The following is a 24406-nucleotide window of genomic DNA, read 5'->3' on the forward strand; positions in this document are numbered from 1 at the left end:
CACTCTGGAGGCCAGGATTCAAAGTCAAAGTGCTCTTGACTAAATGGGAAAAGGCTCGGCAAAATGTAGGGTGCAAGTCCATGTGGGCAAGTGCCAAGTACTGTACTTAAGTTGGGGTAATTATCCATGAAAATGCAAGACGGGAACCTGCTGGCTAGCCAGCCCTTTTACAAATAAAGATCCAGGAGTACAGCAGATCAAAAAGTCAATGCCGTGCTGCTGTGGAAGAGGCAAACATCCCACTGGGACATATAAAAGTAGGCAGGACCCGGTAGCTAAGCCTCTGCTGGGTACCAACGCCACTGGGTACCGTGTTTCGAGAAAGGTGAGGCCTGATGGAGAGGCTCCGGCGGGGTCTTGGGAACAGCCTGGGGTCTGGCTTTGCAGAAGGACCGCAGGAGCCGTGCGCGTTTAGTCTGGGGAAGAGACGGCTGCGGGGATGCATGATAACCGTTTCCAAATACATAAAAGGCTGCCACAAACAGGAAGGGAATACATTTCTCTTACCCATGGGGATTAGAACAAAATGTTGCCAGCTCAAATTGCAACAAGGGCAATTCAGGATAGACATTCAGGGACATTTTCTAAGTGTGAGAATGGTTAAGTCCTGGAATAGGTCGTTCAGGGGTAGCAAGGACTCTCCCCCACAGAGGATTTAAAAAAAATGCCCTAGGCAAGCTCCTGTATAGAAAGTTTTTAGTAGAGTTGATCCTGCGTTGGGGCAGGAGATGACCTAAGCAATGCCCTAAGGTTCCTCCCAGCCCTGTTCATAGGATCCCAAGTTTCAGTGAGGTTTTTAACTTCCCACTTCACCACAGCGAAACAGGTGTGGAAATGTCAGACAGGGTCCCATGTCCCGGCCCTCATCACGCAGGATGTGAGAGAGGATCTCCTGGGAAGGAGTGGCCCCTCTCCGCCCACTGCTCCCGGTTCCCCTCCAACCGTGCCCCCGCGGACTGCGGCTCGTGGCATGGGAGCATGGCACCGCGCGCGCGGCCAGTGCCAGGGGAGGAAGTGCTATATGCGGATGAGAACTTCCTGCGGGGATGAATTCCAGCGGATTCCCACGGCCCCACGCCAGTTTCCAAGCGCTGACCGTGGGCACGGCTCCCGCGCACACGGCCGGGCCCCAGGAGCTATTCACAGCTCTTCTTTCTTACCCCCACCCCGCACCGACACGCCCATATCTGAATAGCAAAACCCCTTCAGCGCGTCGTGACGTCCGGGTTATTTGGTTCTCAACAGAGGCTCGCTGCTGCCCGCCTCTCTGCTGCCCTGCTTGGAGGCAGATCAAAACTTCTTCTGCTGTGCTGAAGCTGTTTCAGACTGCTCTGCAGGATGCCCATCGTGGCATTTCATCTCCAGTTCCCCTTCTAAACCAGACGCTTGACACGTGGCAGGAGCAGACGCACTTGTAGAGGGAAGGATAAGTAAATGCCTCTTGATGGGCCCTCGAGGGGTACGAGCTAAGGATATTCAAGGCTTATTCATACAGAACACAAGGAGAACTTGCGAAGATCAGATTAACAGCTCTTTCAAAATCAGGCCAGGGCTGTGAATTGGAAGTGACTCAAATCCAAGTCCCAGTTAGTTTTAGATGGCATCTTTCCTCAAAACTTATCTGAGAATTTTACACGCCCTTCTTCGTAGCTGCTGGTCACTAACATACTGTGCAAAGCAACTTAATCTTTTGTTCAGCTTAAGTCTAGACAGTTCAGTATATGAAATCTGTTTGGACATGTCTCTCTCTAATCTGGTTTTGAGGTTACCTCCACAAATATTACCTCTGCTGCATCTAGAATGTTTGTAGACTGCACTGGCCCCTAACTCATGCATCCAGAGCTATGTGTTATGCAAATGCTTTCCTTTTTCTCATATCGCAGGCTTGCTGGATCGAATCAAATTGCACCCAACTCTTCATCTGTCCTTTACATGTTGATCAAAGCACAGAATGCTGTTTTAAAAAGGAAATGCCATTGAGAGTAATATGCCTTCTGTTGTCTGAAAAAAACCTGCTGATAAGGATCCTGGTGTGATTCAAAACGACAGGATGAAATTACAAAGAGCCCATGTCACCTCTACCTCCAGTTCAAAGCACGGACACTAGAGAGGAAAGAGGTTCATGTCATTGACCGTCTCCTCCTGGCCTGGCTTCTGCCGCACAAGTGTTCTGTGAAAGACCATGTTCAGTACTGATAACTGATACCGTGTGAATCATTTCCCATAGCGGTATAAGAGAAACTATTTCCAAATATTGCCTTGATTGATGCTGATACATCTCACAGCCAAGAAAGCCAGGGAGCTCTAGAGGGAGAGAGGGTGGAGGACGGCTTTACAGCACAGCCAAGTGCGTGAGGTGGCACACAGGAGGGCACAGAATATTATCATGGGTCCCGCCACATCATCAGCCGTTAATATCTTCCTGCTGCTCACCCTAAACTGAAATATCCATCCTTAATTTCATCCCCGTCTCGCTGATGGCTCTCACTCCCACCAGACTCCCGTTGCTTACGGCCAGGTTCTGCTCTCAGTTCTCCCCCAACGTTGCAGAAAGCTCCCCGTGCCCGGAGGCGGCGCCAGGACTTTCCTCGGGGCCCAGAGGGTGCTTAGCTGCAACTTTCAGTGACGCCTGACTCATTGCGTAGCCACCTGCACACATGTGGCTTTCATGTTTCCTTGTATGCAAATGTCACCAGGCTCTGGAGGATTTGTTTGCTGTCTCATCTCACACCCTCGCTTATTACTTGCGCTGCCTTCTCTGAACTGTGGTTTTGTCACCATCTTTCTGAATGGAGTTTTTAATTTAAGGGCGATGGCAGGGCTTTTTACCTTCCTTACTTTTCACTCAGCTCTGCGCGTGTAATCCCACAGGGCATCGCTCTTCGCTGACGGCAAACTCCTCCGTTACGCAAGGACAGGCGCAAACCTGCCCTTCCCTGCCTGCCCTGTTTCCTTTCCTGTATTTCTGCTTTCTAGGTCTCCTTACCCCATTACAACTTGTGGATTTGGTCTAGTTCTGTTGCTCCAGGTGTAACCGCCGGAGCCTCAATAAAAGTCAATTAGTCTCTCTGCTAAATCCTTGCCATTATTTCACTGTCCTCGTTAGCGTTCTTCTTAGTCTCATCCCATCTGTGACTATTTCACACACGCACAGCGATGTAAGATTTACTTCCCTGCTTCCAGCCCTTCGAATCACCAAACGCAGTACTCCGCTGCTGGCTGTACGAGGAGCGCACGGGCAGCAATGAATCCTAGTAAAGGGCAGGCAACAGTATTCGTAAATATTTGATCCCAGAAAATGCGTCCTGCTGCTATGCGCTAACAGGATATTCATGCCATCGGCAAATTAACCCAGGGCACAAGTTTAGAAACCAAGAAGGCTGCTCCAGGCCCACCCCTTCATGACTGCGAGGGGTATGTGCAACAAAAGCAAACGCCTCGTCTGTCTTCCCCTGGAAACGGCCTCGGAGCGCCTCAGAGGGAGCCGTGTGGGGCACCACGGCCCGGCAAGACGTGAGGAGGGCGGTGCTGGCAGCAGGAACCCCACCACAGGCCCTGCGGGAGGGCCTGGGAACCACCAGGCCCAGGTGTGCGGGACTCGGGGGGTGCTGGGGCAGGAGGACGGCACCCCCCCGGCCGCAGGGAAGGCGTCTGGTCCCGGCCCCGCTCCCCAAAGAGCGCCGTGCCCGGGTACCGCCGCTCCCGCCGCCATGACAGGCTGCGCGGCGGCACCAGGCCGCGCTCCTCGAGCCCAGCGGGAGGGGCGGGGCCCCGCCGCCACCATTGACAGCCACCTTGCCCAATCAGAGCAGCGCCTGTTCGCGCTTTCCCCGCCCCTCCGTCTTCCCGCGGCTTTTCTCCCAGCGCCGCGTCGATTGGCCGGCGTCGTCTCCCGGAAGCGCTGGCCCTCGCTTCCGGCCGTTGCTAGGCGACGTGGCCCCCGGTAGCTTCCGGGTGGCGGGGTCTATTTCCGGGAGCGCGGCGGCGTTACTGGGGTAGGGGGGTGGTGGCATCACCATGAGCACCATGTTCGCTGACACCCTCCTCATCGTCTTCATCTCCGTGTGTACCGCGCTGCTGGCCGAGGGTGGGTGCTGGACCGCCGCGGGGCGGGTTGCGGCGTCCCTACCTCAGCGGGCCGGTGGGGCTTGTCCCGGCTGGGCTCTGGCGGAGCGGGGAGGCCTTGGGGCCGGTCCTGGCCCGGTGGTGCTGTCCGCGGGAGGCACGGGGAGGGCCCGGACCGGCTCGGAGGTGGCTGGGAGGGGGCTGGCAGGAGGCTGCTCCTCGCCTGTGGTCCGTCGCCCCTGAGCGCTGGGAGGGAGCGGGTTAAAGGGCGGGATTGGGGTCACTGGGGAGGGTGTGCGGAACGGAAGGGAGAGCGTGTGTCGGAGGAAGAGCAGGGCAGTGAGGCTGTGGAACGAGGTTCAGTTACTCAGGGCCACCTGAGGCCTGGTGCTTGGAGGCCGGTGTAGGCACCCCAGAGAACAGCAGTGAATAAGCCTTGAACAAAACTGACCTATGATGCAAAGCGGTGGGAACTGGGTGCGTTCCCCCTAGAAGGAGGAAGGCTGTGGGAGGATGGGCTAACAGTTTTCAGTGTGTCTGAAAGAGGACAGTGGTGGTTTTCTGTAGCTGTTGTGGGAAGGATGTGAAGAAATCGCCTGAACTTGCAATGATGGTGACTTAGGCTGCTTGAAAAGGCTTTTTTAAATGGTAGGATGTTGAAATAGGTGGAGCTTTTTAAGGATGGGTTAGATAGATACCTTTTGGGGTAGTCAAAGTCAGAGGCTGCTCCCTCTTCCTGGCGCTGAGCTGTATCCCCAAATCTCCTTCATCCCAGAGCTGCAAGACGCCGTCTTTAGGCATTCAAGGGCAGGGAAAGTCCCAGGTGGAATATGGTACTTGCTTTTTAGGAGCTCTGCTGCGCTGCATTTGGGGTTAGATGGTGTATGCATCCATTGCCTTTCACAGCACAAAGCTGTGTTGACCTCAGAAGCGTCCACAGGGTTCTGTTCTCTGCAGCTGGTGATCCCTGAAACTCAGCAGCACAGCCCTGTTGTCAAACCAAAGCCAAAAAAAAAGAGCCAAAAGCTTTGTGTAGGAGCTCAGATTAAACTGTTCACAAACCACTAGTTCTGCACTTGTGGCACAACTCGTTTTGATCATGTTTGAGTGCAAGGATTTAGACTGGAGAATCTCTTGAAGTCTTTTCTAGCCTAATATCTCTATTTGCCTTTTCAAAATGTGCTACCACTAACGGGTAGGTCCTGGTAGGAGTGGGAATTATTCCTCAGGCCTTAATTAGGTGCTATGAAAATGCAGAACACAAAGGTTTATTGCCTTAATCAACTCCTGGTTTTAAGGTGAGCAACAGCTGGTAAATACGAGCATGAAGGAACTGAATGAGTCACGCAAAACAGCAGTGCTCAGCAAGATAGCTGGTAATGTCTAAAGACGTTTATTTTATAGGCACCATTGCTACATGGAACTTGAGAAGGGGATTTGAAGGAAAGTGGTGATACACCTTTCCGGTGATTCATGGTACCTTTGGCGTATTATAATGTGGTTTTGTAGACATGACGTGTATTTTTTGCATATGTATTTGCTAACTTGTATCCCTATTATTGCAAGAGGTCTTTACTTATCTAGTTACTTGCTGAGTATTTGTTTCAGGTATAACTTGGGTGCTGGTATACCGAACAGACAAATACAAGCGATTAAAGGCTGAAGTGGAAAAACAGAGCAAGAAATGTGAGTACTTTTCAGACTTTAGAGAACGTGTCTTGCTGCTCCTGTTACATCCTGCTTTAGCAGATGTCAAATTGAAGAGTCCATGCTCTGAGAAATTCCTGCTGCCTTTTCTGCTGAGGGAGAGAACTTTCTTCAGCTTAGGTTTCATAGGAGCCTAATTTTACAAGGTACACAAATACATACTGGGGGGACTTATTTCTGTCCTTAATTCTTGTCTTTTGTTGGAGGGAAGGTTAGTACAAAAACCTGTTGTGTTGTCTGAATTGCGCCTCCTCTTAATGAAGGACAGGAGTGAGTAAGAGATTAGTACTGGCATCTTTTTTTCTGAACATGAGTAGCCAGTGTCTGTATATGTAGATTCCTTTAGGTGCCTGAAATAAGTTCAAAGATGCAGTTTCTGCTTTTCAAGGGTAGTGGAGAATTTGAGATCTGTAATAAGAAAGAACTAGGGTTGAATAATGAATACCATGAAAGGAAAGCATTATATGTAAAGAGTAAAAGTGATGATTAATGGTGGGGGATGAATAAAATTGAAGTCATGATAGAAAAGTCTGAGCTGATATAAAAATAAATTATACTAGTGTACACTGGAAACAAATAGAATTGATTAGGAAAAGAGTCCCAGGCTACTGCCATAGAGAGGAGGCCTAGGAGGGGTTGAACAAAGGATGAGGGAGGAAGGGAAAAGGGAGCTGAGGGTGAGCAGTCAGAAGATATGCATCGGATGTTAAGAGGAATGGTAAACAGGAGGGTCTGAGCATGGAGTGTTTCAATGGACCTGTCTGTGTCAGAAGCCAAGGAGCAGAGGAGAAATTCAGCTGACCTTTCAAACTCAATTGTATGTACCCTACACAAGTTGCAGCAGTAAGAGACTCACACAACAACTGGGGCCAAACCTGAGCTGGTTTTACCTTAAAAATATTTCACCATGATGTCAGCGCTCTTAGCGTGTGAGAGAACAATATTATCAAAGCGTGCTCTTTCCAGTCTAGCTTATTCCAGCCTTCCCCTGGGCAAAATAAACTGAAGTGTTGAAGTATAGTCATGCCTTGTGTCACAGCTCCTAAATTAGGGGCTTTTGTCATCACAGCAGTATCAGATGGGGATTGCATCTCTGCCTGCCTCACTTCAATCCCACTTGGCTGACAAAAATGTGTAGGGTAGAATTAGCCCCAGAAGAGCAAGTTAGAGAAGTAGTTGAAACCCAGCTGAAAACTTAGAGTTAATGTCCTATTGCGTTTGTGCTGTGGAGCTCCAAAAGCAGTTAGCAGGGTTTAATCTCTGGGGCTTAATGACTGCTCTAAGAGTTTAATGCTTTTTTTTTTTACAGTTCTCCTCATATCTAGGCTATAATCTGTGAAGGGAAAGATGCGAGATTCATGCATCTCAATTAGTTTCTAACTTCCTTGTTTGATTCCCCACCCCCAACAAAAAAAAAGTAAAATGGAATAAGGAATCACTAAAAATTCAGCTTTGATTTTTGTGTTTGGTTTTTTTTTCCCCCTCCTGTGCTAAGGACAGCTGGCTGACCTGATGGCTTACAACTTGCAAAGTAGACCACTTGAGCCACACCTTTCAACTGTTTTCTAACACATCTGAAACAGGAAAAAACACATTTGAGATCTTTAAGCTCTCCCATGAGAGTCCTAGCAATCCTTGGGATTTGCAAAAACAAATGGGCCAAATAGTGTGCTTGAGCAGACGTTGTTACTCATGGTCCTTAGTTTCATCTCTTCCTGTCCTCTCTTTCTATTGAGAGGCACAGCATTGTCTGAGACTGCTGCAGAGATTATAGTAAGTGTTCTGGGGTAAATGTAGTGGTAAATTTGCAAGGCTGAAGGCTATCTCTAGAATTGCTGCTGTGTTGTGTCATGTATGTTGCCACGGACAGGCTTGCGAGACTGCCTGATAGTTATTTGTTCTGTGAGTTAGGGCTGTAGAGTTCCTCGGTGTTGGCATAAGGCTCAATAGTGCTGTCTAGAGTGAAGGTGGGGTCTGGAGGAGCCCTCTTGTTAGGGCTGGGAGTAATAGGTAGGCCTGAAGAGAGTCAGTGTGTTCTCCAGTTGGGTTTAGAGTTGGGGGCCACGGGGTTATGTGGACTAGGGTTGGGATGGACTGATCGGGATCCCCCAGCTGGATTTGGCGTAAAGAAGGTTATGGAGAGAGCATTCTGTGAGCCCTGGGTGTGTTGTGTCATATGGCACCTCTCTCCAGCATTCCCTCTGAGCAGACTTCCTTGGTTTTTTCCCCTTGTGCTAGCCTGCCCATCAGAGATATGTTTGTTCTTTGGAAAAAACAATTGTGTCTTACTACATTACCATGGAAGAGATGTTTAGGTATCTTGTCTGGGCTCGTGTGGTTTTCTTAGCAGTTGTGGCTGACTCGCATATCACAGGCATTTCAGAAGGCAGCACTACAAATCCTTGTGTGACTTGGAAGGCTGGCTGTCTTTATTTCACCTGTGCTTTGAAATCAGGGCTAGAAGATCTGTGCTGAGCTAGTATTTCATATGGGAGAAGAGTCCTAATGCCAAGGTCTCTAAACTGATTCTGAGCTAACACGGAGCCAAGTCTATTCGTTGGTAGAGTAGCTATGGTACAGATACTTAGAGTTTAGAGTAAAAAGAAGACTGCTATCTGTTGTTAGACCATAGTCATGCTTTATCGTTCGTGCTTCTTGTAGTACTCTTCTTATAGATCTCAAATTAAAATGTCTCTTACTTCCTGGAAAAGCTGTTCTTGCTGTCAGCAGAAGAGGAGCAGCCCATTTGCTGTGTTATAAGTTCACTGTGCTGGCTTTGTTAGCCTTTTTTGCTGCAGCGGTAGTTGTTTGCAGATGCTTGGTGAGTGTCTAATTTGGGTTTTAGTAACTTTGAGCTTAGGCTCCTACTTTAAAATATTGGAAATGCTTCAGTACTAATTAATTGAAGAATGGAGAGGCTGTGGCCGACTGCTTGGACAGCATTTCCCCTGAGAATGCCTGCCTGTGAAGAAGGGATGTATGAGAACACAGGCTTTCCTGTGTTCTGCTTCCCACTGCAGATAATCGGGAGCAGAGCTTGCCACAAAGCTCTTTTCATTACACTTGCTGAATCAAAAGTACTGTCTAGTACTAATGACAAATCAGCAAGGGTCATTTGAGCAAAATTGTCCCCAGACTGCTCAGTTAACAATGTAATGGGCTCTTGACAGAGTTTTAAATTAACCCTTTAAATATTCTGATATCTCAGCCAGGGTTTTGAAATTTTTTTTACTCTTTTTAATGGTTTGGTGGAGTCAGCCTTGGTGGCTTGTAACTTGTTGATTCGGAATATGTTCTTAGTCATACCTAGCTTCCTTTTGTGCCCCTGTTCTCTAAAGGAATAAAATGTTTTGTTTGTGTGGAAAAGGAGTTGTGGTATCCCTATGCAGAAATGATGGAATATCTTTCTTTTCACTTGACAGTGGAAAAGAAGAAGGAAACGATAACTGAGTCAGCAGGCCGACAGCAGAAAAAGAAAATAGGTAAGACTGGGAGAGGAGTGCGATGCCCCAAGAATGGGGGAAAGTTGAGAAACTTCTGGAAGTGATTATCCTTTCTTTCCTTCCAAAATTATTTATCTAAAGTGATACTAGAGCTGATTCTTGGCCTGATAACTGGAATATGAATGCTTTTGCCTTTTCCAAGACAGGAGACATCTAGCCTCCTGATGGTTTTAGTCAAATGCAGAGAAGGGTAGCATCACTGAGAGGAGCAGCACTTCTTGCTGAACTGGTTGCCTTTCTCTCCAATTTGAGTCTTTATGTCTGTGACTCTTACTAACTTCTGTTGTCAAAGCTCTTTGCTGCAGTGCACTGTCAGCTTGCAATAGCTATATGACTATGATTGTGATTTTTGGATCTTTCATTTTTTTCTCATTTGAACACTTCAGAGCTGAAGGTGGTTGCATGTTAACTGTAACTGCGCTTAGATTTATTTCAAGTTTTATAAATTAGTTTTGCTCAATTTTAAGTAGTGTTTTATTTTTCCATTCTTTTTCATTGTCAATAAGCTTAAGTCTTTCTGGGAAAGGTAACTCTCTAAGTACTGACCTATGCAAGAACAACGTGGTAGATGTTTAATGGACATGAGCTTTAGAAAATTCTGTTATCTGCAGGACTCTAAAGTAAAACGTGCAGCAAAGCTCAGTTAAATTATTGCAGAAATCATGGCAGGAACACTTCTGAGAGCTCCTGGGAGTTGGCTTCCTCATTCCTCTGTAACACCAGGTAGCTGGATTAGTCATTTGATCTGTACAAAGCTTGGGAATAATTATAAACATATCTTCAAAGAGTTCTTCCTAGGTATAAAACCTGTTATTGCTAGACTCTTGAAGGGACAGGAGCCAAAATTCTTCCTCTTGTGCATTTTCAGTTCTTAATCTTGAATAATCTATTCATGGGATGAATACTACTTGGTGGATAAGCCAACTTTTTAGTGTTACGTACTGTTGTTACATATGGTCACTTTGAATGTGTGGCAATGACTTTTTTGCAGGGCACCATGCAAGCTATGTTCCTAGCAGAGAATATTTTACTTGTCCTTGGACTAAACTAATAAACAGTAGAATCTGAGGAATTCAGATGCTCCACCAATTTTTTTATACACTGAAATAATCTTGTTTTGCAAATGAAAAACAAAGCACAAAGGGACTAAGAACAGAACTTAGGAAATAACCACTGATTTTGTTTGCTGTGATGCTTGCTGGCCAAGCCTAAGATACCGAGAATGATTTTTTTTTTTTGCAAGTGCTGCATAACTTCAGTGTCACTTGTTTTCACGCAAAGCTGAATTCTTAGTGTTTCTGAAAAATCAGTCCCTAAATGTCAAGCTGGACATCCAGAAAATGACTCACAGCTGTTAACTGCTTTTGAAATCTCTGATCCCAGTAACTTGCTGGATGTCAGATCATTCTGCAAGACATAGCATTGCTGTAACAGCAAATTTACTTGTGCTGGAGTTCCTTTAAATTCTACCATTCCTGTTTAAAAAAAAAAAAAAATATGAGCTGAGGCTTTATAGATAAGTCACAGCCGTGGTACAGACCTGCCTCAGTTGCCATCTGTTTTGTGCACAGAATAAGGCAGGAGGTGTGTGTATGATATTACTTGGTTACGTAAGGGATGAATCATGCATATGCATAAGGAGGTAGGGTGAAAGGTGCATGGGAAGGCTTAATTTGGTGTTTCCTACTTATCAAACTTCTTATTTTTAAGTGTAAAGCGAACCAACTTCAGTCACATTGTGTCTAAATCGCCTTTCACACTGCTGGAACAGGACACCTTTAACATCATGGCGCAGCCTTCTGTCATTTCAGCTTAAGGAGTGCGTTTGTTAGCTTAAACTTTGCTACTGCTTTCTGCGTCCATGTGCCCCCAGAAGAAAAGACAGTGGCGTTCCCAGGAGTCCACATAAGTGCTGGGTAGACAGCAAAACAAAATCAAACAAAAAGAAAACCCCAATGCTGGCAAATAGTATTATTTCTGTATCCTCGTGGTTTGTGTTCCAATAAACAGAATAAGAAGATTTTGGACTCCAGGGTGCTGCTTGTTGACCCAGTCCTCTTTCTCTGTGCCTCTACCCAGCTGTATAGCAAAGTACTTAAATGTTGCTTATGGGTGACTTTAGCAGGAATAGACAGCTTATGTAAGGTGGTAGGACACCCGGAGCCTGTTTGTTTTGAATTTGTAGAAATGGGTGAGAAACAGGTCAGGTGTATCGGGGGATCAGGGCTGTATTCTTTATCCCTGTAACCTTTAGCCTATCTGAATAGATGGTTAGTTATGTAGCAGAGGGAAAAAACAAGTATTTGTGCTAAATGAGATTCTTAAAGAGTTGGCCTGTGGTTGCTGAAATTTCCCAGAACAAAGCTCTCCACCTGGGTCAGGAAGCAGGTGTCTGGAAAGTTCCTGCCAGAGAGGATGGTTTGTAGTTAGGGGCAATAGAAAATAGCAATGAGGATTCTAAGAAATTGGATAGGGGTGTTGCTGTTGCTTTTCATAACACTTACTGCGAGTCCCTGTATTTAGCAGGGGCTTGAAAGATACCTGTTGAGCTTCTGTGCTGTGGGCCTCTTGTGCTGAAACTTCAGCAGGGATCCATTGAAAACTCGCGTGCTGCATAGCCCTTGACAGTCCTTCTGCATCACCCTCTCTCTTCACTCACGCTGTTCCTTGGATATTTCTTCATCATCCACATCCTTACTTCAACTAGGTATTGCTTCCAAGCCCTGGCTGCCCCTCTGGATCCTCAGTCTGAGAGGAGCACAGTGGACAAGGGACGGTGGGGATGTGGGACAAGAAAGGTGACAGGTGGTGGATAATGCTTGAGGCCAGAGCAGTCTTCCAATGAGGGGTGTGGAAAATGCCCTCCCAGAAAACTGAGCATCTTTGAAGTTTATGAGGACTTAAGGACAGACTGAATTTCCAAAGTAGTATTTTAAAATAATCTCTGCGAAGCATTGTAATACATGCATTACTGAAATTAATGTAGAAAGTATCTTTCCTCTTTGGAGAATCTTTTAGGTGTGACAAGGGTCCAAAATTCATTACTAAGACCAGCAGGATGTTAGCCTTGCTGAGGTGCAGCTCCCGGCTCTGTGTACGGTTTCAGAGTCCCTTCTGACACCTCCAAAATGAAATCCTTATATAATGGTGAGCCTAGTGTGCGGCAAATTGAGACTGCGCTCTTTCGGAAGTGTGATATAGAGGTACTGTCTTTGTTTTCTGGCAACACTGCTCATGCTACTGTGTTAGTTGGTTGAGTTAGCAAATTTGACATTCTGTGCATTTCTTTCAAAAGTGCTGAATGTGTGATTCTAGCCTCCTCCTCTTTTTGTGCCTGCTTTGCTGAATGTTTCTGTGATGGAGAAGCAGTTGGCTATGTACAGTTTGTCACTTTATACTGTCTGGCATAGAGAGCTGGAGTTGGTTTTGGAAGTGTTATTTGTTTGGAGAGCCAAGAAGGTTAAGTCTTCCTGGAAATGAAAACACACTGGTTTCTAGGTTGTTATAACTGATTATAACTGTTGTTGTTTTTCTCTTTCCAGAGAGACAAGAAGAGAAGCTGAAGAATAACAACAGGGACTTGTCAATGGTAAGAAAATTAAAGCCAGTTCCTGACTGCTGAAGATTTCAGTCAGCCTTCCAACAGACAGACTTTGTTCAATTGGCAGACGTAGCGGCTTTTCCTCCTGACAGGTCCTTCTGGATTATCTCTAATAGCTACAGATTTTATTATGAGCCACAGAGTTCTCCAGCAGTTACTGCCTCATCTCATGCCCAACCTTAGCTATTTTCATCTTTATAAGCCCACATGATGTTTTCAAAGTAGAATTAATTTGTCTGACTTTGTCTTGTAAGTTCTGTATTCATAATGATCCCCTGCTGATTGGTTGTATAGGCTTAAGGCAAAAAACCAACCTGTGGAAGGTAGCAGGACAATTCTTGAGCACTTTTTTTTCCCCTGAAGCAGCTCTTCACATCAGTGGTCCACTCTGTGGCTGCCTTTGTACCCAGCTGTTGACCGAACTTCCCTTTGGGAGTTTTCCAGTAGCTTTTACAATCCCTCTGGCCTTCTGGGTCGTCTTTTTTCCTTCTAGATTCCAGTGATGCTGTACAAAGCCTGTTCTTAAGGGTTTGAGCCCATAATCCCTTAGTGTAGGCCTGTTTTATCTCTGACCTTTCTGCTTGCAGGTTCGGATGAAATCAATGTTTGCCATTGGCTTCTGCTTCACTGCCTTGATGGGGATGTTTAACTCCATGTAAGTATCAACTTTCTGGATTTTTCTTAAATTTTCACGGTGAATATATTCTCCACCTTCCCTCTATCACCTGAAGTGTTACAGTGACAGAGTCCCTCCAAGAACCATAACTAATCTGTATAAAATGGATCAATATTTCATATGAAGATGCGGTTATTTGGTCACCACACGCATGTTCTGCTCAAGAGGGAACGCTGCATGCTGAATGCAATCAAATCGAACAAATTGCATTTAATCTAGATGCAACTCTAACATCCTTTTTGCTTGGGTACATCTTGATTAGGGCAAGTTTGGTAGATGTCGGGCAAGCAGCTACAGTCTTCAGCTTCTTTGGCTTTGCTATAATAGTGTGACCAAAGAATGCTCTCGCAAGCAAAACTGGGTCAGCTCCCTTGCCCTTAGAAATGAGCTATAATTGCAGAGTTTGTTGTTGCCCTACTTAAGGTGATCAGAGTCAAGATACTAACAGGTCCAGGCATGGGCTCTGATCTTCCTTTGCTTTAAAAATGACCTGGGATAGGTCTACTTTTAAAAAAAACAAAGACAAAAAAAGTCCGGACTGGTTTGCATGGTTATAGACAGCTGTTTCAGATATGCAAAACTGAAAGACTGCTTGACTTTTAAAACTTGATTCAGTCTTGAAATGTGAACTTCTGAAATTTGAAGATGACATGAATAAGGTTAGTATAACCTTCAGGAGGCTGCTTAATATCTGGGCAATATAAATGTCCTGCAAACAGGAATTTATGTTCTTGGGCACCAAAAACTTTGGCCTCTGTGCTGGCAGTCCCCAGGATACAGTCAACTGTTATTTTACTGCGGATCTGTGGGTAGATAAATTGCAAACAGGGGGTAACATAATAACAGAAGTGCCACTGTGTGGACTCTTTATTTATTCAGCTTAGTCAGACTTCAGCATCTAGCATTCTCTGGAATGCTGTGAAACTGAGCAGAGGAACACAGCACTAAAGGACATTAAAATCTGGGTACAGTCTTGAGTCGTTGACGTCTTGTTTCACTGCAGCCCTGAGCAGGGATGGAGGTACATTGTGAGTCATGTGCCCAGCAACATAGCATCTGTGGGGGATTTATAGTGCTGCACCTGAGGCCTTCAAGTGCTTGCCTAGCTATTTGGGTGCAATACAAACACCACCACCGCGTCTGCCCCTGAAACAAACTGAAAAACAAACTAAAAAAACCCCACCCTACTCTGCCCACTTTCCTAGAGTGGGAAGAGGCAATTTAGAATATGCTACAACTGACAAGTGTTACAGGACTGTAAATTCATTAAGAGCTTTAAGAAGGAATTGATTTTGGTTAAATCCTGTGTGGCTCCACCTTCCATAGATAATAACCTAAAAAATCAGTTTATTGGTTTCTTCTCCTTTAAGACCATCAAGTTTACTTGTCTTGTTCCTCTTTTGAGGATTCCTGTCCACGGAGACCATGCTACTAGACACAGAGCTGACACGAAGCTTTTGGGCGTATCATTCCTTTAACTGCCTCTTTCTTAGAGGGAACCTGAACATGAACAGCAGGAGTATCCAGAGAGCTCACTGTTCGAATTGAAATAGCTTTCTTGCTAATAGCTGAGGCTAGTGAATTAAAATCTAAAAATTTGGCTGTCTGGCCTTTGGGGCTAGATAGTTACATTTTTGCTCCTGGTCTCAGTACAGTAGCTAGCGTGTTTGTATCTGAATGGCAGCTTCGGTGGGTTGTACCTGCACTGTCAGAAGCTGATAGAATGGTTTGATGGAGCTGGTTCTCACTTACATACTATCATTCTCTTGACATAGCATAAAGAGCAGCTGCTTGTCTCAGGAGGAGAGTACTTCATTTATGAATTCAGGAGGCTCTTAGCTTCCCTCGGGGAAGCTGCTACTGCCAGGTCATCCATGGAGGCGCTGTGGGTGTGGTGTGAGAAGGAGGAAAGGGGTGGCTGACACCTGCAATGGCTGTAGCCTCATTTGCTTGCCTTTCCTGTTCTTGAATGAGTTCCTCGCTCTGGGGGACAAAAGGAGCAGGAATTGCATGGAAGTAGCATGATGTGCCACCCTTTGGACAAGTACAATGCAGACGCTGCTACTCTGTGGCTGGGCACCTCACCTTTGCCAAGTGCCAGCTTAGCCAAAATGGGAATTACTGTGATGACTGGCTCTCTTTCTTAGTGTGTCCATAGTAATGGGGCAGCAGGGTGGATCATGCTGGAAGGATATGTAAGTGTCAAGAAGGCTGGCATAAACCCAAAGAGCAGAATGCTGTGCTGAAGATGAGCAGCTGAATGACTGTTGTGGCTTAAAAGGTACACTAGGGCAGCGAGATACGTAGCGGTGGTGGCCTCCAAGCAGATGGGATTCCTCCTTGGAGAGAGGTCAGCTTCTGGGTGTCTCAATTTTCTCTTGTCAGAAACTTTTTAATGCAGTCAGTTCTCAGTCTTACTCTAAGAGTTGTGCATTTCAGCACCTTCATGATAACTGAAAACCTGCTGGAATTAAAAGCAGGTACCTCGGGATGCTACTGCTGAAGTACTTGTCATTCTCACAGCAGGAATAACGCAGAATTTTAAGCCACTGGGGGATGTTACAGGGAGATAAACATCCGTTCCTAGCTCTTTTGCCAAACTGCCTGTGAGATGTAAACAAAGTTGGTGTGTGTTTGAGCTGTAGCTGTGTGAATACATCTCCACAGGAAAGAACGCTCATTTAGGATCTCTTGAAACAAGAAACACCTGTTAGAAAATCAGTGCACACAGAGAAAATAACGTCCAAATATGCACATGCTGATGAGGCATCATACACACTTACTTCAAAAGATTGGGTCGATTGTCTGGGTTGGGAGAAATCTTTGCAAACTGGCCAGAATTCACACTCTGCCTGATGCCCTGGAATGTGGACCTGGAGGAGTTCCAGGAGCAGGACAGCCTGCTTGAAATACGTGGTATCATCCTGCCTCTGAACTGCCTTCGTCTTCAGAGCTAATGCAGAGAAGACTGTTGGTATTAAAAACCGTTCTGTTGATGGCTTTCTTATGCATCCTTCTTGTGCTGAGTAGTATAGCTGCTCTAGGAAAGGAAAATGTGTCTTTGGTTTATGCTCTGCTTAAAAATTGCTCTTTTGCTTAAAGTAAAGAGTCTGTCTTCTTGCAGTAACTGCAATACAGCAGGGTGATAGTCATCCATCTTTTATTCAAGTGCTGACTGTGTTCTGGGAAGTGATCTGCTAAATTTGACTTTTAAATAAAATACACCAGTAAACTGCAAAACACCCACCAAGATTTTATGAACCAACAGCTTGTCCGGGTGATCACTTAAATCACTATGAAACACTTTGACTATGGCAAAACTGTTACTGAGGGAAGCCTACTTACCCTGTGGATGATTGGGTGTGGAGGGCTTTGTGAGAGAGGTGTATTTAGCCTCCTTGTTGTAGTGTATATAGAGGTGGGCTGGAGAAGGTAGCATGGCTTTTTAGCCTTCCACATGGTCTTATTTGCTCTGGTGGCCTGTTGAAGATGCCCCCTTGTTCCTTCTATAGCCAAAGACTCTTTTACAGTCCCCAGTTGTGATCCAGTGCTCTCTTTTTCTAGATTTGATGGCCGAGTGGTGGCAAAGCTTCCATTTATCCCCCTCTCATACATCCAAGGTCTCTCCCACCGCAACCTTCTGGGTGAGGATTACACTGACTGCTCCTTCATCTTCCTCTACATTCTCTGCACGATGTCTATCAGACAAGTGAGTACATTGCTGTGTCTCTTGCATGCCTGGGGCAGGAAAAGCATATCTCCATCCATAAAGAGGAGTCTATTACTGCTTTCCAGTTTTGCCTGTATAATCTTTGATCTGTTTGTGGTTTCTGTGTTTGTCTTCATTCCTATGCTTCATATTCAAAGCAATTCTAGGTTGGGATCATAAAAACAGCCACTATCCTGGACCAGCGTGGAAGACTTGACTGGAGACTTGCACCAGGGCGCTAGGACAGAGTTGGCAGAAATGGGTTCCTTCCTTGTGTGTGTGTCTGATAACTTTGCAAATTGCCATACCAAGAGATTGTCTCCATCAGAAGCCAATCTAAGTACTGCTTCTTAGTGATTATGACTTTTACAGTAATGTGAGAAAAGAGAAGTGTAGCATCTTTAGGGGAAACTTCCTTGGTGGCTTGAGGTTCTACAAAGGTTCAATCAGTCCATAAAGTTGCTAGAAAAGTGAGGAAAGAGTTAAACCTGTTCTTTTGGGTTTGTCCTTCCTGTTTTTGCTGACTACCTGATTTTTTTTCAGAGTCTTAAGAACTTTGCCTTTGGTGTCAAGTCTCTCCCAGTGCTAGGGATGTGACACAGAAAGGGGGTCTGGTATGATAAGCCAAGAGTAGGCTACACATAGCTCTCCAGCAAAGCTGGTTAGTCCCATCTTTTGGAAAGAGAAGCATCAGTGAGGGTAAGGGAAGTGCCTGTTCAGGAAGGTTCACTAGCAGCTTAAGTGGCAGAATGGCTGGTGAGGACAAGTGGGCCTTCTCAGTGCAACCAGAAGTCTACTTTGTTTGCCACATTTCCCCAGAGAGTGCTGGGATAAGTTGATAGACTCGGGGGGCTGGATGAATGCTGGTGCAACTAGCTGGGAATTATCTGCTCTTCTGTATTTATGTTTCCTTTTTCTTTGATTCACTTCCTGAATTCTTGCTGCTTTTCTCCTTGACTGACTTGTTGCTTTTCCTCAAGGGGTGCCAAGAGACTTAGAAAGACTTAAAGCAGATCAGCAAAGGGAAGTGGCATGTTATGCCCGCTGCTGTCAGAAGTCTGAAAGAGCTTGATACAGCAGCTTCATAATAGAGAGTTCCTTTAGTCACAAAGTGCATGCTAGTGAATTGAATTCTCCATAGCCCTCCGTATTGGGTGCTTGTGTTGAAATGGATCTGTGTCTGGTCCTATGTGAAAGCAGATAATGAACTGTAGAATAACTTATGTTGAAAGGGTCACCTGGAGTACATCTGGCCCACCCCTCACTCCAAGCAGGGCCAGCTTCAGAATACCAAAGGCCAAGGGCTTCCTCATTCTGTTTGCTGCAAGACAAATCTTGTTTCACTTCCCAGTAACCGGAGCAGTGTTTGCTGCTTTGAAAGAAACTAGACCTTTTTAGCTCTTAGGACCATCTTCCTGAATTCCTGGGATGCTGTGGTCTGATGCTGTTCCTTCAGGCAATCTTGTCTGGTGCTGCTCTGTGTTACTCACCTGTTACATGGAAAGTCCCTTCTTTCTGATGTTGCAGATTATATGAAACTAAATAGCACCATCAGCAAGATTTTTCTGCACCCATTGGGTTGATCAGGGAACTCCCTTGCTGAAAAATCCCCCATGAATTTTTTTTTTGTCCAAAAATATAATTCCTGTGGTTAGTTCTAGTCCTGGGCATTTCCTGATGTTTCCTATTGTGAAATCAGTAGATGGCATGAACTGAGTGGTGGTCCGGTCTGGTTCTGGGCAGAAAAGCTGAGCTGTCTGCAGTGGGTTGGGCTTGCAAGAGAAATTCCAGAAAAAAATTGCCCTTGTGCTTGAGAGTTCATGCTGGTGGCCCTGTGGAGGATGGAAGTTGCTTTGGAGAAGGGTGTTTTTGCTCTGAAGTGTTAGATTGCAGTTGTCATAGTGCTGCCTTATTTACGTGATTGTGGTTACTATACCTGCTGTTCTCCAGCTGTTAGGCAGCTCACTTTCTTCCTCCTTGCTACATGGAGGGAAGGGCAGAGACCAGCCACATTAGTTTGTGCAAGAGCTAGGAACTGAAGCTGTGATTGCTGGCATCCTGCTCTTGGCTTTATTACTATTTGAAGGAACTTAGGTGATAACAGCATTGGGAAGAGGACTTTGAAGGGCTGTGAGAGGCCAGGGAGAGGGGAAGAAAGTAATTAAGGGCTTAAAATGGTGCCAAAGACTTGCTTTTGGTGCTTTCAGTGACCTTGGAGGTGAAAGCTTTGTGGCGCTTTGTGTTTCACTGTGTGCAAAAGGGGAAATCTTGCCAGGTCAGCTTCAAAACAGCTGTTAGCCCAAGGGAGGAGAACTGATGTGAGAGTTAGTGTCTGGCTTGATGCTGCTGACACAAGAGAAGGAGTGGATGTGTACCAAAAGTCAGGGAACAGGTTGCAAACAAACTAAGGAGACCATACATCCCTCAGCCTTCCCTTAAATCCTGGAGCTGCCTGTAAAGGGATCAAAGGCAGGGAAGAGACATCCCTGTGGAGCTCAGAAGTAGAGGAACTCCTGTATGTGTGAAAACAGTGACCTGGAGGGAAATGCAGGGGAGTACATGAGAGTGGGGAGACTAACTGGATGGTGGTTAAACTGACATTAGTGGGATGGGCAGTAGCAGCATCAGGCAGTCTCTTCATGCGGTTCTCAGGCATGTGAGGGTGATAAACTCTTCAGACACTGACTGGGAAGCTTGCTGCCTGTGACCTGGCCAGCGTCTCCCAAAATAGTCAACTCGCAGTGAGTAACTTCCTTTGCACTGTTCCCAGCTCTCCCTGGCACGTAAATCCTGTCCCCTAGTTCCTCCTGCCTTCCTGTTTGGAGAGAGGAGGGTTGCTGGGAGAGGCCTTCCAAGGGTCCTTGAGCTGTTGGGTTTCAGCTGGGAAAGTCTGCTGCTGGGCTGGGCGGGAGGCATAATGTCAGGGTTACATCCTCTGTCCCTGCCCCTGTTTCTGAGCTCCCAGCCTTCACCTGTGCTGTTTGTGAAGAGGAATATGCTGCTGTTCCTCAGGCGTTTGCTGGTCTTCACTTCCTTTTCACACGCGCCTGAACTGTAGATTAGGCTGCTTCTCTCTGAAGTGTGTTCCCAGTGGGAAGGGGAGCCAGCAATTATCCCTACTGCCAGGAGTGCACTTTCCCACACGGCCTGATCTTGAGGCAGGGAGCCACTCACTGCCTTGTCTTTGAGGCCCCTTCTGGGTTTGAAGGCAAAAGCAGAAGCAGCTCCTGTCCTTCCTGCAGTCATTTGAGGAAAGTTCAGAAGAGCTCTAATGAGGAATTTTGATCCTTAAGTCTTACAGTCTTCCCTCCCTGCTCCTGAAGGTGATGGTCTTGTTTGTGTTGGACATAGGCTCTGCAGACTTCCTTGTGCAATGTGGCCCACAGCAGACAGGACAGGTTTCTGCTGGACCTTACCCCAGCTCTGGTGTTTCCAGCTGTGTAGACTTCAGGATTGCTGTCCAGCAAAACTTACTTTGCAGCTAGTGCAGGAGGCTAGCTGCCTTCCATAGCAAGGAGGGGACTACTATGGAGGGATAATGCTGGAGGGTGACTGTAGTCCTGAATCCACATACAGACAAGCTGTCATCTCTCTTCCTCTTGGAACTGTTCAAGCAGATGGAGTAAACTTTAGCACCACAGTTCTCCTCTCTCCTGATACTTAAAGGAACAGGGGGGAGGCAGCGCACACTTTTTGCCTCCATGGATGTTCTGCTAAGATCTCTGCTCTGCTCTGCTCCGCGGGTGAGCCAGTACAAAACTGGTAGGATCCTGGTCCTGCCTGCTGCTGACTCTGCAGCACCCTCTGGTGTTGCTGACTCTGTCCCTTAGCTGCTTTTGTTTTCTCCTTTCTGTCCATCTCTTGACTAAGGAAGCTCTGAGAAGAGGAACCACATGAAGGAGTCTCCCACAGTGAAATGCTCTCATATGTATTCAAGTTGCTGAATGTCAGCCAGTGGCTGATTTATGTAGGCCATGGACTAAACCTGATGTAATTCCTTTTCAAGTGTTCCCCTCCTTTACTTTCATGCTTGTGTGTGGGCTGAAATCTTCCTTTCCGTAGTCTCCACCTGGAGTGATTCCCGATTTTTTTTTTTTTTTTTTAAATTTAGCTACTGTGGAATTATGAAGCTCTGTCTGCCTCTTTTTTTAGTTTGTTCTCCTTCCATGTTCAAAAAGTTCAAGAACTCTATGACCTTGCTATCTGACCAATCCTGACAGTTATTTTGGAGAGGACACTCAGGTTTGAAGAGAATCCTCCTTCCTCCTTTGCTTGTCTTGATAGCCATGACTCAGCTGGTGACATAAGGAGGACACAGTTGTTTTCTTCTTTCCCTTGCATCAGATGTCCCTGTTTTGCCAGCACAGTATGAGCAGCATCTTAAGCTGTAGTTATTTACAGTGAGAGATGAAACTGAAAGAACTGGTAGCTCTTTGTAGTTGCACTGTTGCAAAATTTAAAAGGAATTTCACAAAAATGAAGAGAAACATCAAATTTAAATATTCTGCTGTGAGTTTTTAGCTAATGCCTTGCTCTGCTACTTAATTCTTTCCTTGTTTGTTGTTTTCCACTGAAACACCCTGCTCAGATGCAGATGAGGTGACCTCATCAGTCAGTTTTTGGGTTTTGCTATATATGACCTGTTATACTGCATGTCTCCACCGAACCATTGTTCTGTCTGCATCACTAGCATTCATGTTAATTCTGTGCCTAAGCTCCTGACTTGAACTTGGCACACACTCTGGTTGCCATGTTGACCCAAATTCCGGCTGCATTAGGAGAGAGCTTTCCTCGCCAGCTTGCAGACCCTCAGGCTCTGATGGCTGCCATCAACAGTGGTTTCTGGAACTTGTGAAAACAGAGGGCTGCTTTGGTTCTACCTGTGAGCAGATGTTAGGAACCTGCTCCTGTGTGTGCACTGCAGTTAAATTGCAAAGGTAACTATTGTAGGTTGATTTTTAAACCAACCCATGTGCAAAGACATTAACGAGGTACCTGCCAGCTGACTGTGTGGGGGTGTAGCTGGAGGTGGAAAAGAACCCTCAACCAAAATGTGGATTTAATGATCAGAAGGCTTTTGCTGAGGTGGGTGAGAGTGGCCCAGCTCTAATTGTAGCCATTGTGGATGGTTGTCTGGCTCTGTGCTAAGCTTTCTTGAATGTATAGGGATAGAGGTCCAATATATAGCAGCCAGATTGGTAAGGCTGTGTGGGTGAGAACCTGAATCTGTTGAAACTAGTGGGAAGGTTGTACTTGTAAGCAGAGTTGGGATTTCTTCCTCTTTGTCTCCCTCGTCATGGTCTGACACTATCCTGCTCTTCTGTTCTTGTTTTTGCAGAACATCCAGAAGATGCTCGGTCTTGCTCCTTCCCGGGCTGCCACCAAGCAAGCAGGGGGCTTCCTTGGCCCGCCACCTCAGGCAGGGAAGTTCTCCTAAAGCACAGTTACAGCCTTCACAGAAGGTCTGACCAGTGCACAAGACTGCCTTTGGGAGGTAACAAGATGGGATTCTGCACCAGGCTTCACATGTCCAAAACCAGCCTATGCAGTATTGGCCACAGTCTTGGAAACATCTTCCATTTGGAGTATTCTACCAGCAGTTGTTTGCTCATCAAACCAAGAAAGTTCTCAGAAGATAACTTGACCTTTTGTTTCTGGTGTTTCTGAGAAATAAATGGCATGGGCATGTTTATTTAGATGTCTCTTAATTGTGCTGTAGGAGAAGTAGAAATACATTGATGTAGTGCAGTTGATTTAGTTTACGGCATGGAAATCAACTCAGGTAGCAGGAGTGAGATCTGCCAAGTAGACTATTTGGAAAATTCAGAACGATCATGCTGTGAAGTGATTCTGTCTTAGCCATACCAGCTCTAGTCTTGTGTAGTAGGGAGCTGGGCAAGTAGGTGTGCTTAATTCTCCCTTTGCAAAATTTCCAGCGTGGAGGGTGAGGTTTTTCGTTGGCTCGGGTGACTGCAGGCACCGGAACCTGCCTCTGTGCCAGGCTGCCCTTGGAGGTTGCAAGTGTCTCTGGATGTACTGTCAGCCTGTGTCTTCCTGGCAGAGTACAGCCCCACAGAGACTTTTGTGGCATTATACAGCTTCTGTAAAAGTTGCTTGCTTAGGCAGAATCTGCTCAATTACAGAAACAAACCTGGCCTTTAAACTTGAGTAAACTGTTAAATTATGTCAGTACCATCCACTGCTACTGAACCCTTTATTGCCTGAGTGGTTATGACTGCGGTGTTTTTGTTCATGCTCCTTAGCTTATTGCTAAACAGACTGATGATCAGTATGCATCTTAAAAGCCTTCCTTCTTAGGCCAGGAAGTTCTCTACACTGTCTTCTGCTTCACCAAATAACTATCTGGATCAATCTTGTTGGCTGGAACCTGCTCACCTTGTTTAAAAGGGGTGAATCAATCTTGCTGCTGCTCTCAAGTTAGGCTGACAGTTTTCCTGAAGCAGGCAGTACCCCTGGGGCTATTGATTTCTTGCTTCTGTGACTGGAGGTTTATCATGCGGTACCTCTTAATGGAGTTTTTTGACTAGATGCATGGCAAGGGGATAAATCTGAAACACCTTATGGCAGTGTGGAGCATGTGCAATACAGTATTAAATACTAAATATTGGATTAATTCTCACTAATAAGTATGGGGTAGTTCTATAGGATTATTTAAAGATAAATCATGAGTGTGGAACCTCTACTGTATACTGATGCTGCCTGGCTCTAAAGCTGTGTTTTTTGACTTACCGTTGTGTCTGGTGTTGCTACAAACTTCCACATGGAGCAGCCCCAGTTGTGTAATTCCTGTTTCCTTAGCGTAGCCTCTCTTAGTTCAAGGGCCTGATCCCACAGCAAAGCCAGAAACACCCCAGCCTGTTACCTGCATGGATCAGCCTTGTTGAAGTAGTTTATTCTGCAGCATATGGTTGTGGAATCCAATTAAGACGGCCACATCTGATCAAGCATAATGACAAACGGCACCTTAATGGCTTCGGAAGTGTTATGTGCAGTAATCTTCCCTGCTGCTGTTAGAAACTCTGCCCTCGGCAAATGCAGGCGTTGCTTTGTCACCTGGGGAGGGAAGCATTTGCACACCCACAGATTATCTGAAAACTATTGATCTGTTGCTCTATTCTGGTTGC

At 45.9% G+C, this 24406-nt stretch overlaps 1 protein-coding gene across 1 annotated transcript; it reads left to right on the forward strand.

Moving 5' to 3' along the window:
• Nucleotides 1-3985: 3985 nt before the first annotated feature.
• Nucleotides 3986-22953, forward strand: TMCO1 (transmembrane and coiled-coil domains 1). The gene is made up of 7 exons (XM_050900790.1): nt 3986-4087; nt 5674-5751; nt 9195-9254; nt 12818-12864; nt 13464-13531; nt 17117-17261; nt 22600-22953. Exons 1-7 carry the CDS (start codon nt 4018-4020, stop codon nt 22696-22698), a joined length of 567 nt encoding a protein of 188 aa, XP_050756747.1. The 5' UTR covers nt 3986-4017; the 3' UTR covers nt 22699-22953.
• Nucleotides 22954-24406: the final 1453 nt, after the last annotated feature.

The sequence above is a fragment of the Gymnogyps californianus genome, chromosome 8 (genome assembly GCF_018139145.2).
Source record: "Gymnogyps californianus isolate 813 chromosome 8, ASM1813914v2, whole genome shotgun sequence".
Classification (NCBI taxonomy): domain Eukaryota; kingdom Metazoa; phylum Chordata; class Aves; order Accipitriformes; family Cathartidae; genus Gymnogyps; species Gymnogyps californianus.